Below are 13,988 nucleotides of genomic sequence, written 5' to 3' on the forward strand. Positions count from 1 at the left end.
ATGAGGGAAGCAGTGCATACATGAGAAACAAAATATGTATCCTGTAAAGAGAAAACTTAATGTGCAGTATACATGGAGTGGGAATAGAGGGTCTCCAATACAAGATCCCTTCAAGCTCTGCAATTCCACAATGATGACTTTTGGCTTTCTTGCCTTCCTATAAATTGAAACGGATAATTTACTTGCAACAGCAGTAGGCTGGGGTCTGTTTAACCATTTCCTCCTGCGCTAGGTTCATGATCAAATTTTCCCCCATCAGGCCTTTGTTTGCCTAATGGGAGAAAATAAGAGTATTTCATCCTTAGAGACACACAGCAAAACAGCTTGGGTAGTTTGGATCTGTTTTTTGTTTCCTTCAAAAGGAACAAAGCACTTTTCCTTTTCAAGGAAACTGTGATTTGACAATAAAGAATACCATTTTGTTTGAAATAAAGATTCAGATTGACAAGATTCAAGTTTAGCTTTTGGCTACGTTTAGCTTTTGCAGAGTTCTCCTGTACTGGAAGAGGGCTGCAAAACCAATTGATACTTTTAGTGAAACATAAGTTTTTATATGTTTAAGCCAGCTATTCATCTTAGAGGGAGGGGGGAAATGTAAAGAATCTCTGGGAACATTTGAAAGGATACAAGAATCCTTTATAAATTTGTGGAATGAATATCAAGAAAAAAGCCACAAATTTTACTCTCTTTAATAATATATTCTGAGTAAAGATGCAGTAAAATACAGGTAGATGGAAGCATGTATAAACACCTTGGATATGACTATAGTTTATATCTTTGAACATGCTGTGCCACACAATACCTCTCTTTTGCCACTGCTGAAAACAGCAGATTTGAGAACTGATCCCATCTTGGCTTTGGTGAAGGAATTCTCACGCTGTGGAATACAAATATCAGACGTGGAATACAGATATGAGATGCTGCCAGACCTGTGCCTGGCAGGGAATTTCTAGCAAATGGGCTATTTCATCCATGAGTGATAGATTACCACCATGGGAGCAATGTCAAAGGTTGGTATCCCTTTCGGGGTTTCAGTTAGCAGATGGAATGAAGGCGAGGGTGTCCTATACTCTTATGCCTTTTCTTATAGGATAAGCCTAATTTGTTGGTAACCCTTTGATGAGAGAAGAGGGTTGGGAGTTTTGTGTCTTTTGTGAAAGCTTAATATGAAATGAATCCAGTTAATGGGGACTCTGGTGTAGTTTCTGAATCCAGTAGTCTCCTTTACTTGCATCTGCTTGGAGATATTTTGAAAACCAAACTGTTTCGCGTATGCTATCTTGCAAGTTTTCACATACAGTAGGGCCCCGCTTTACAGCGCTTCGCTTTATGGCACTTCGCTAATGCTGCAGTCTCAATTAGACGCAATTAGACTAAAGCCCCACTCATACAGCGCTTGTTCTGCTTTTACAGTGGTTTTCAGGCGTTGCGTGCCATTCTATTCAATGAGTTCCGCTTTTCAGTGGGTTTCGCTTTTCGGCGGGGGTCCAGAACGTAACCCGCCGTATCAGTGGGGCCCTACTGTACATGCTCTGGAACACAAGCTGATCATCTTTTTCTTTTTTAATTAATGGTTCTAAACATTTACCTCAAAGACTTAATTATGTGTTTAAATGGACAAGGATAGGTTTAAGAATACTGGGTGGTATTCAAGTGAATCATAAGGGTACACCTACTGAAATAAATAGACTTAAATAACATGTTCATGGATTTTAATGGGTCTACTCTAAGTATGACTAACACTGAATACCATCCATTAACTATATGTGTTTACTTTGATTACCTAATAAAAAAATACAAGGGGAAACCAGTAATGAATATTTTAATAAAGTGTTTATTATAAACAGGGCTTGAAATTTATTTCAAATTTCTAGGTACCAGCACTGAACACTTACAGCCCAATATAAGGCTTTGGTGCTCCTTCCCAAAGAGTGGCCTGTACTGTACAAGAACTACTCTTTGCAGAGGACTGGGCCTGCTACTTTATTTGTGTAAGTACAACCAAGAAACAACATTTTCCAAAACAAAATACAGCAGAAGGACTATGTGAAGTCAAAGCAAACGAAAGAAAGTTGAGGCACTTCACCATCATAATATGCTGTCATTGACATGGTATGGTAACTGGTTGCAGGGACTGGGCAACAGCCAATGTTATAAATTGGCCTGATAACCGTTCTTATTTTAAAAATATGACCAACTGTTCCCCTAAACAAATGTCCAATCAACCCTGGTTTAAATGGAAGCAAGCAGGGGTGATTCCAGCAAGGTAACAAAGCAAAGCAGTGTTCATTAGACAAGCAGGCTGAGTCAGGGTGAACTCTTATACACATTTGCTTGGAAATGAGTTCCATTTGGACTAAATTCTGAATAGACATGCACAGGATTGTGCTGTCAGTTTGGAAATAACAATGACTTTATTTTCCCAAACTGATACATATATTTCAGTCCTCAGGCCTGAGTGCTAATAAACGTTTGTATACCACTACTGGTGGAGTTGCTTGATGTTTCCGTATATCTGGCATCAAGGTATCTGGCTTACCTTCACATGATCTAAACTAAGTACTAGACATCTCAAAATAGAAATAGCACTGAGGACTTTTCCTGGCACCCTATGTGGAAGCAAACATTTGAATTCACTAACAGGCCAGGATATAACAGGACATCTGATGATCTAAGACCACATGATAACACCAAGAATGCTTTGGAACAGTCCTATCAATGGTGTGGGCTCTGTTCAAGTCATAGTCTCAATACAGTCAAACACTAATAGCGGTCCAATACAGATGATTACTTAGGGCTAATTCACAAGATCCTTTTGGCATGCTTGAATTTGGACTGACAGTACCCATGCAACAAATGGCATACATGAAGCAGCGTGTGATGGATTCAGCGTAAGCCCATTTGCTAGCTCAATCCATACTGCCATGTTGCTGTTCAACTTATTTTCAGCAGCACTGTATCAGTGCAGTAAATGCTGACTGAGTTCCCACTTAAGCATGCACTGAAGCAGCTGTACAATCAATTGAGCAAGTCACTGAAGACAAATTCACATGTTGAACTTTTAATGTAAACCGGCGTTAACATCTATTTACACCTTCTCAGGCAGAGAAGAAGATATGATAAATGCTCTCCTTAAGTTCTCACAGCATTTTTTAGTCGATGGATGCAGTGGTTTACAATTACTACACTACTGATCATATGAAATCACATTTATTTATTTATTTAATTATATCCCGCTCTTCCTCTCAGTAGGAGCCTGTTTGGAATACCATGTACAATTGGGCCATCCCATCTCAAAAAGACAGTACAAACACCTTGCCCTATGATGAAAAATCAAATTCTGGGGAGCGAGGGGGGTTATTTTTTTGGGGGGGGGGAAGGTGACCAAGGGAGGCATAGGAGTTCGTAAAATTATGAAGTATCTGAATAGAACAAAACTCAGGGCTGCCCAAGGAAAATAACTGGCAGTAGATTCAGAGCAGACAATAGGAAATGCTATTTCACACAACACACGTCACACTGTGCTTGGAATTCACTGCCACAGATTGTGGTGATGTTCACAAACTTAGGCACACCTATCCTCCACACATTTTGAAACCACAACAGCTACACAGAACCTCCAGGTTCAGATGTAACATACCTCTGAATACCATTCACAGCATATCCTACTTGGGCATTTCCAAAGGCAAATTGGCTGGCCACTGTAGGAAACAGGATGCTGGGCTAGACAGACTTTCAGTTTGAACTAGCAGGACTCCTTATTTTCTTACAATGCCCCTATGACGTAGGTTCTCTATATTACAAACAAAAGGTAAAAATAATGAGAAATACCTTGCTTAAAGCCATCTGCTAGCTAAGTTCATAGCTTTCTAGCATCGAAACCCACAATCCTGGAATCGAAACTCACGGTTCCGTGGTGAGTCACAGCAGGAAGGACTATTCAAGACTTGAAAAAATGTAGGAGGAGAAGGTCTACCTATTATCTATCAGGAGACCCCAGGGCACAGCACCATTATAACAGATCGGCACAGCACCAGGCCGCCACAAGATCTCAGCATATATTAAATCCCCGCAGGTGTACAAGATGACACATCTTGGATTCCCGGCGTCTAACCAAATAACGTACACCTAACGCATCAAACTGCACAGACTACTCTTTAACCATTAAGGCAGTGCAATAACGAGACATAACAATGGAACGCAGCCCCGACCCATGTTTAAGGGCCTCATAGTCCAGCACACAAGAACCGAAGCTCACCGGTTGCTGCCATCCCGGCTCCTCTGTGACTTCTCAGTCTCTCGTCAGGTACCGCTCTACCCCACAAGCTGATGCAACCAACAGCGTGTCCGGAAGCACAGCTCCGCCTCGATTCGTCACATAAAAGCGTCCCTACCCAGAAAGCGTCACGTGACTGCCGCCATGATGGCCCACATCCGATCTCCAATTGTACTTGTTTACTACGGACAGACCTTGGTTTCTAGCCCTGGGCCCTGCTCAGTCGCTGTAAGGACTCTCCCCCCCCCCTTCAGTTTTTCTTTTCCTTTTCCGAACGATGTTAGGGATGCCTTTTCTTAAATATATTGAGTCGTGATTTCCGTTTCTTACTCATTCTCCCACCCGTAATTGCCTATCCAGATAGTAAATGTTGTTCAGTGTATTTGAGGTGCCAGTATTTGTTATAACATAAGTATAACCCGATCCATTGTGAGATTAAAGATGCCGTGTTCAGAAGCCAAGAGACAACATACTATCGCAGAATAAATAAATGCGGCGTACATAGAACCTGCACAGATAAGCCTTCATAATAGCTAGGGACGTGTGTCATTCCAGCAGTAATCCTTGATGCAACAACAAAGGTGTTAAAAGTACCTTATCGCGCAATCCTATGCACGTCTACTCAGAAATAAGGCCCATTCAGTTCAACCGGCTTTAGTCTTAGGTAATGGAGTATGGATTGCAGTCTATATACTTTCATCTGAACAATATGAGTCTAACGCCATACCAACAGGTTGCTGGACTCGGTTCACATCCCTCAAAGCTGAGTAAGGCAGCAGTTCAAAAGTTAAATTCCTTGGAAAAGATCTTTTTTCAAAGGAGATTCCTTCCGTCTGAAAAAAGGATTTGTCCATTCTTAAGGAATTAAGGTTTAGAACTAGCTCTACATTAATATTTATTGTAATAACTAGACAGAGAAGTTAAATTTTGTTTAAAAGAATCAACAAATCTTTTATTTGATGAATTCCCTGTATTAATAAAAATACCTTCCTGTACTCAAGTGTTCTAGCGCAATGTGCTATACTGCACGTTCATAAAAACTCCACCCTCTGTCTAAGCATTCCAAGACATTCCTGTCCTTATGAGGAACCGGCTGGGTTCAGGTACTTTGTCTGGGAACACACTATGTTACAAGAAAACACTCTACCTCTTAAACTACCCCAAGGGGTAAGTGAAGTCATACTGCACAATGTCCTGAAAAAGAGGAGCACAAACCCTGCTCAGGTAAGCTGCTCTGCCGCTGCTGTACATGGATATAAAACTCTGGCAATGTAACTGAAAAATATCCTCCACTTTGGTTTTGACCATCAGCTCTAGTAAAATAGAAGCATGTTGTTTTTAGGAGCTTTAAAACTGAGATCTACAGACTTTGTAAATGTAGTATTATCTAATTCCATCATTTTGTAGATGGCCGCCTTGAAGTGCAATATACAAAAGGGATTATAATTTACTCCCCAAATGGAGGCATTAAAATGTAATTAAACTGAGCAAAGGTGTTGACTAAGGCTGCAGTCCTAACTCTCCCCTGCTACCAGAAGCTGTGGAGCCAGTGCCACATCTGCAGCCCTGCTATGCCTAGGTGCCACAGAGAAAAAAAGGGGAAGATGATCGGGTCATTCCCTGCACCAGCTCCAGGCTGCAGCAGCAGCAGCAAACAATTCAAGATTGGACCGGATGCCGGTGGACAATGGCTGTGAAGCTGGTACGGGATCCAACCAATCCCAGGCTGACTCCAAAATGGAACATCCCATTTTGCACCTTGCCAGTGGGCAGAAAGGGGAGGCCTGGTTAGGCAACAGAGAGACATTTCTGCTCAATCCAAGTATCCCATGGCATGACAAAGGAGGAGTTTGGATTGCTTCAATAGCACGAGTAGGAAAGTCCTCAATTTAAATTGTGCCTCATTGCTAACTTACTGGATAGGCTTAGACAAGCCACTCTCTGAACCTCAGCCTCCACCCCACCTGCAATATCAAGATAAGTGACCCATGATACAATGTTATATTTTATCCTTACTACAAGTGTGAGGTTCTTTGGACACTTAAGTGCTATGTAAATTGGAACTATTATACTTATTTCCCCTTTGACTTTCCTTACAACTTTTCCCACATTGACACGAGCAAGGAATTTTAACAGTGGAAAGTTTTTTAATGACAAGTATTTTATTAGAAAATCCTTACAAAAGGTAGTTAAAGAATTGTTCTTAAAAGAATTAATTGCATGATTCTAAGATTTCATTTGAAAAGCACAAGATTTAACAGCAGCCCATCCATCCATTACTCTCTTGTGCACCATAGTGTTGCCAATGCAGACATAGAACTGCCTTGCTTCCATTATTTCCCCCCCCCCTTTAGTGGAACAACACTTCTACATAAAAGATTCTATAAGCACAGGGGTTCTGGCTCAAAGCAAAAACTGTTATGTCCAGTTTTAGCCTGATCAACGTTAATAAATACATTTTGTAATTAATGTAAAAACCTTACACTGAAGTTTGGTCACAATAATAAACACATTTTAAGTATTTAAAGTTGTGTCATTTTGCACTGTACATTAATTTTTCTATCTTCTCAGTATGGATGACAAACAAATTGTCTTCTGAAGTCTGCACAACTTCCTTTGCAAAAGTGTTCAAGTGCAGCAGTTAACAGAAGTTCAGGTACAATCACTGTCAAGTTTCGATGTTACAAAATACCCATCTGTATATATGCATCATGCCTTATTCTGTCCTCCAGACAAATGGAACCGGTCTCCATATTTAATAGCTGTGTTTTCAGCTTATACATCCTCAGCAAAAAGTAACATGCAGTAAAAAATGGTCATGTGTAAAAGTCAGACCTTTACATTCTGTAGTTTGCAGATTCTGTTCTTGTACAGTTTTATTTAAAAAACCAAGACATTAGTCTGTGGTTTCCAGTGTTATTATATCTTTCCTTATTAATTCATTTGTTAGATTTTCATAAACATGCATAAATTTCATATCCCATAGGCCATTTAATAAATGAAGTAAAGCATCCTTAATTCCAAATCTGGCTTGCAATGCTTTTAACATCTGATGACGTCGTTCGTCAGTATATAAATAATCACACTTTATTTTTTCAATTGCAATGTCTGTTAAGCCACTTTTTCTCATAAGCATGTTCCATTCGTCTACTGGTACCATATTATTTGATTCCAAATAGATTTCACTTAGCTCTGCAATATAAAAAGAAAAAGAAAAAAGTGAATGTTATACATATTTAGTACACTTACATGCTACTCAAGTTCAACTGCTGCTCAAACCAAGCTTTAGGTTTTTCTTTCAAGGTGATGCAATTTCTTTTGTTCTGCAGCATCTAGTTTAAAATACTTAAATACCAACTCTGCAGTGCTCCACATACCTCTGTTTAAACTAGATATGTAGGGTTGTATCCATCACTGGGGTTCTGTTCATGCAACATTCTGTGTGTGCAACAGAATCTTCCTCCAGAACAAATTTTGGGGCACATGGGTGGGGAGGAAAAGCAAGTCCCACAGCTTTCAGTATTGAACTATGGATGTCTGTTCAGTACACAAAGCTAGGAGTGTATGATAGCTTTCTGGAAAAATAATATTTAAGTTAATTTATACCCCACTTTTCCGCCTGATGTAAGACATAGCAATAAAATATAATTCAGTCAATCAAGTTCTTCAGGCAAAAATGTAGCTGACTTGTTTCAAATCAATGTGCAATTCCTTGCCTCTGCTGCTCCTAGCAATGTGTAGCTCTCCTTTGCCCATTCTCTCTACTAGTTTTCCTTCATTCAGACTCCTGCCTCTAGGATTGTCCTCCAACTCTCATTTCTTTGGATTATTCCTTTTCCCAAGTCTGAGCACTCACTTTCTAATGCCTTGTGCAATGCTTGACTCTCTCAGACCCCGACATCCTGATTTCATAGAATCATGCTGCTTTATCCCTCTTTTCCAAGGCCCTTAGTTCTGTCTCCCCTGCCTAACTCTAGGAGGAAGATTGGGAACCTATGGCCCTCCAGATATTGCTGGACTACAAATCCCATTATCAGCAGGATTATTCTGATGTTTTTATGTCTTGTTCTTAATGGGTCAACCCATCAAGTCTCCTACAGCATGCAGTAGGAGTACTGTGCAACAAACACTTTTCCCCCAGCTATTCCCACTATAACCACACAGGACCCTGCTGCACGTTGAAAACAAAAGCATCCTATACAATGGGAAAAAATAAACTACTGCTACACCTCCAAACGCACGATGGCTTGCGCATGCAAAAGCAAGCCAGTGCAGATAATCTGTCTTTGCAACACATGGGTAGGTAGGTGGTCACTGGCATTTTGTTCTGCATGCTTGCCTACTCTTGCCTCCTCATATTGGAATATATTGTATTCAACCCTTTGGGTGTACACTAGACATGTGAATCAGAACCATAAATGTTGAGCAGAATCTGCTTATTGGCTTCAGAATAAATACAACTCTACATAATACCAGCTCTTTAAGAAGAACAAAAGTTTTCAAGTTAGGTTCTGCCTTTAGAAGAGATTATTTTACCTCTCCCCCCCCCCAGTAGCAGCTGGTGCCCTCTAAAACTGGTGGGGCTGCTATGAGACCACAGGGGTGTGGCCAACAAGGTCAAAGGCTGGTTGTAGAGAAAGAATCATGCTTCCTGCTGCTTTAGCCTGCCACTTGCAAAGGAGGGAACAAGCAATGAAAACTCAGAGAGGAGCCAATGCAGATTGTAAATACTTGCATCTGATTGGCTCAGACTGAAATGCATTGCAGAGGCTCTTCATAGTCCTGCCCTAATGCTATGGAACTTCCAATGCATTTCTGAGGGACTCCTCCTGATTGGTTAAAGCTTATTCTATGGGAAATAAAATCAAAATGAAGGCGCTGGAGGTGCTGAGGAGACCCTTGCCCTTCCTAAGCCACTCCTACTAGAACTTTACCCCTGGAAACGGGTGGGACCATAGCAATGAGCATGATTGGCTGTGCTATCCAGAGATGATTGACCAGAACAGAAGATGGACAGAAACAAGTCCAGAGTGTCTCTAAATGTGAGGTACTCTTGAATACGAATGTAAAGAACAGAGAAGAGACTGGACTATAAGTTTGGAGGTTTAGGGTGGGCAGTGAAGGGCCTCTACTGCCCCCCCTTTTTAGAATAAAAAGTATAGAATCATAGAATAGTAGAGTTGGAAGGGGCCTACAAGGCCATCGAGTCCAACCCCCTGCACAATGCAGGAATCCAAATCAAAGCATTCCCAACAGATGGCTGTCCAGCTGCCTCTTCAATGCCTCCAGTGTCGGAGAGCCCACTACCTCTCTAGGTAATTGATTCCATTGTCGTATGGCTGTAACAGTTAGGAAGTTTTTCCTGACATTCAGTCGAAATCTGGCTTCCTGCAACTTGAGCCCATTATTCCGTGTCCTGCACTCTGGGACGACCGAGAAGAGATCCCGGCCCTCCTCTACGTGACAACCTTTCATGTACTTGAAGAGTGCTATCATATCTCCCCTCAGTCTTCTCTTCTCCAAGCTAAACATACCCAGTTCTTTCAGTCTCTCCTCATAGGGCTTTGTTTCAAGTCCCCTAATCATCCTTGTTGCCCTCCTCTGAAACTGTTCCAGTTTGTCTGCATCCTTCTTGAAGTGCGGAGACCAGAACTGGACGCAGTATTCAAGATGAGGTCTAACCAGTGCTGAATAGAGGGGAACTAATACTTCATGCGATTTGGAAACTATACTTCTATTAATGCAGCCTAATATAGCATTTGCCTTTTTTGCAGCCACATCACACTGGTGGCTCATATTTGGTACAGATGAGAAAGGAAGAAAAGTCTAAGAGTGATATTTTCATGCTATTCTATCAAAAGCCAGTGACAACAGGACAAAAAAAAAGATCTCACAATAAAAATAACATGTTTTTAAGGAATAGAGACCCATACAGTCTGGCTCCATTACTCCTGCTTTTAAAGAGAGCCTCAAAGATGTCTGTGTTTTCTCTAGCATTTAACTTAAAGGTTTACAGTATATGCTGTTGTTGTTTTGTGTGTGTGTGTGTTTTCTGTTTCCTAGGCTTGGTTTTGTTTTACGCTGTATTTTACCGTAGCTGGCTTCTTTTTAACTGTTTTTCTATAATTGGTAATTTTGTGGCTTTGAACCTTTTAAAAAAATGAAAATGTATGATTTTATTATTGTAAATTGCCTTGGGAAGACTGCAGTCTTGAAGGGTAGCTAAGAAATATATGAATATTTGCAGCAGGCAATTGATTAAAAAATTGAATCTTTTGTTTAAAACCATTGTAGACCACCTACATGTTATTTTACTCCTGCGTTGTCTTCTTTTAAGTGTGCTAATATTGCCACATTTATTTTTAAGGATAAACAGCCTTGTGGGGGCCCCAATCTGGTAATGTGTAGTTTGTCTCCAAGCGGGCCTATGTTCACACACAGAAAATGTTATTTCCTAAAGTTTAAGAACATAGCCTATACCCAAATTAGGACACACAAATATATTGGTTTACCATAATTTTCATGAAGTCAGAGACATTATCAGGGAACAATGCAAAAAGACAATACCTCTAGTTAAAAAGAGAGAAAGACCTCAATGGATGACTGATGAAACTCTTAAAATGGTTAAACAGAGAAGGAAAACAAAAGGAAATAGAAATGCGGTTAGAACCCTAAATGCATCAATACACCGACTAGTACGTAGGGACAAAGAACTATTACAATAGTTGTATAAAAATAGAAGAGGACAACAAAAAGGGTAGAACAAGAGCCCTATTCCAAAAGATTAGAGAAATTAAAGGGAAATTTAAACCCAAGAGTAAGGATGTTGAATAATCAATGGGGGAATACACTGACTGATGGAGATAAAAGGAAGATGGAAGCAATACACTGAAGAACTCTATAAAAGAGATGCAAAGATGACAGATTCATTTATGAAGGAACCATATGATGAAGAGCCAGAAATTTTAGAATGTGAGGTGGAAATTGCTCTTAAAATACTTGCAAGAAACGAATCACCAGGAACCGATAGCATACCAGTAGAATTGCTACAAGCTACTGAGACTGAATCTGTCCAAATTTTTACAAAAATTTGTCAAATATGGAAAATAAAACAATGGCCCACTGACTGGAAGCGTTCAGTATACATCCCTAATTCCAAAGAAAGGGGATCCCAGGGAATGCAGTAATTATCAAACTATTGCCTTAATATCCCATGCAAGTAAAGTAATGCTCAAGATTCTGCAGCAAAGGCTCATCATATATGGAGCGAGAAATGCCAGATGTCCAAGCTGGATTTAGAAAGGGAAGAGGTATCAGAGATCATATTACAAACATAGACCTCGGGGTTGTTGACGTGTGTGCGTTGTTGCGTGAAACAGCATACATTACGTTGGAGTTAAGTTGAGCAAGAAACTTCTTCAGAGCATTAGAGCATGTTAACAGTCTTTATTAAGACATTACGGCCAAAGGCTTAAGAGTAAATACATGTAGAGTTTCTCCAGTCACCCCCCCCTCTGGTACATCTCTCTTCAAAGGTAAACACAAAAGAGAACCTCTCCGTTCAGAGGCAATACACAGAAGACACAACTTACATACTCTGTTAGAACTTTCCCAGTTGCTATCTCACGTTACCATGACAACCGCTGGCCTTGGATGTCTGCTCACTCTCAGGCCAAGAGATAACAGTTACTTCTCCAAACTTGCAGGCTTTATGGAAAACAACTAGAGACAGTAATGCCTATGGGTCACAGCCCAACATACCCCCCTTTTTTTCCCATCAAGACTGCAAATACTTTCCATTGCATCTATAACTTTTCCATTTCAGCAATACAAAGGTAATACATTTCAATACATTGCATCATACAGATCCATATTACATCTCAGTACATTGCAGTACATTTCAGAACATCTCTGTACATTTAGCTAGAACTTTATTCAATCAAACTTTGGCTCATTCCAAGCCTTGTCACCAGTTTGCCAAATTTCTCCTCACACAAAGGCTTGGTCATTATGTCAGCCACCATGTTTTGTTTCTTGCTGCTCCAGTCAATGCATGACCCGTGCCACATCACAACTATGCCAGAGGTTGACTTACAACTGCTCAGTTCCCCTGCATGATCTGCATCCACAAAACATTCAAGACCTCCTGTCTTTGCTCCTGACAAAACCAGACTCTTTGTCTCTGTGCCTTTCAGATTTATGTCAAGATCTGGTTTAAATGTTTGCGCTTGTGTTTCTGGACACCAAGCTCTGAAATATGCATTCTCTTGTGCTCTAGGTGCACGTTTGCCGCGTCTCTTACCCTGTGGCTTGTAAATTCGGCTGCGATGCACTCTTTCAGGCATCAGCCTGACTGCATTACATGAATACTGTGGCTGTGTGCTTTTAACAGCTGTCTTCTTACAGCTCTGACCGTCATTCTCTTTCTGCCCCATTAAACTCAAGGCATCAGCACACTTCACACCCACGGTCATTCTAAACATCCCTTGTGTCATAAAACCCTGAAAGACAACTTTGCCTCTTCTCTGCAGAAAACATTTCCCTCTATCAAATGTTACACAATACCCAGAATCCACCAGTTTTTGAACTGATAAAATATTATGAGCCAATTCCGGAACAAACAAACATTCTGACATTATCCCAAGTTTATTAAATCTCACCAGTCCCCGGGCTTCCACCCGTTTCTGTGATCCATCCGCAAGTTGCACAAAATCTTGCACTTCTTCTGAAGCATAAAACAAACTTCTGTCTTTAATTAATATATGGCTTGCACCGCTGTCGACAATCCAGTTAACAGGTCCTAAATCTTGAGACTTCTGTTTACAAACAAAGTTCACACTTCCCTGCTTCAAGCCTCCGTCCCTGGAGTTTCGCTTGAGTGCACAGTCTTTTCGGAGATGCCCACGAGCCCCACAGGCATAACAAGACTTCAGCCTTTGATGCTTGTAATCCTGTTTGCTTTCGGCTGCCTCCTCCGGTTTGGCATTTTTCTCCTCCTTGCTTCTGACAGCTTCCATCAGCTCGGCTCTCTGCGCCTTCTGCCTCCGCTGCCATTCCTGGGACAAATCCTGCAACGCGTCCCACATCTGTTTAGCCGACGGCTCATCTCTCACACACATCAGTTGAGAATCCGATAGAGCCAAGATTATAAACGCCTGCGCCCTCTGATCTTTGCGCTTCCAGGCCGCGGTCAATACCGCCGGGGGTGGTCCATCAATAATGTCCCATAAATCCTCTGTTATCAGCAAAGCCCGCATCCTCGGCTTCCAGCTGCCATAATTCTTTTCATTAAGCCGTTCCATAGGCAAGCCTCCCCCAGACAGGTTTACAGCCATGTTGCTCACCTCCGTCTGGTACAATCAATCAAGCTGCCCTCTATGGAACTCCGTCTGCCGTTCAGACCAGCAACTTACTCCCGTGTAATGCGCTGTGGATCTGGGCCCATAACCCCTGTTGACGTGTGTGCGTTGTTGCGTGAAACAGCATACATTACGTTGGAGTTAAGTTGAGCAAGAAACTTCTTCAGAGCATTAGAGCATGTTAAGAGTCTTTTTAAGACATTACGGACAAAGGCTTAAGAGTAAATACATGTAGAGTTTCTCCAGTCACCCCCCCTCTGGTACATCTCTCTTCAAAGGTAAACACAAAAGAGAACCTCTCCGTTCAGAGGCAATACACAGAAGACACAACTTACAGACTCTGTTAGAACTTT

At 41.1% G+C, this 13,988-nt stretch overlaps 2 protein-coding genes across 3 annotated transcripts in view; both read right to left on the reverse strand.

Annotated features, from left to right (window-relative positions):
* CARS1 (cysteinyl-tRNA synthetase 1) overlaps positions 1 to 4,364 on the reverse strand; it is a 57,611-nt gene extending 53,247 nt beyond the window's left edge. Inside the window, exon 1 of one of the 2 annotated variants that reach the window (XM_061610178.1) lies at positions 4,259 to 4,364. In XM_061610178.1, coding sequence (XP_061466162.1) covers positions 4,259 to 4,271 — 13 coding nt within the window. In that variant the 5' untranslated portion in view covers positions 4,272 to 4,364. The remainder of the gene's footprint in view (positions 1 to 4,258) is intronic. The other variant, XM_061610177.1, reaches the window with a different exon arrangement.
* Positions 4,365 to 6,418: 2,054 nt separating this feature from the next.
* Positions 6,419 to 13,988, reverse strand: part of LOC133377018 (tumor necrosis factor receptor superfamily member 10A-like) — a 34,527-nt gene continuing 26,957 nt past the window's right edge. Inside the window, exon 10 of the mRNA XM_061610179.1 lies at positions 6,419 to 7,468. Within this exon, the coding sequence (XP_061466163.1) occupies positions 7,173 to 7,468 (296 nt within the window). The 3' untranslated portion in view covers positions 6,419 to 7,172. The remainder of the gene's footprint in view (positions 7,469 to 13,988) is intronic.

Source organism: Rhineura floridana, chromosome 2 (genome assembly GCF_030035675.1).
Source record: "Rhineura floridana isolate rRhiFlo1 chromosome 2, rRhiFlo1.hap2, whole genome shotgun sequence".
Lineage (NCBI taxonomy): Eukaryota > Metazoa > Chordata > Lepidosauria > Squamata > Rhineuridae > Rhineura > Rhineura floridana.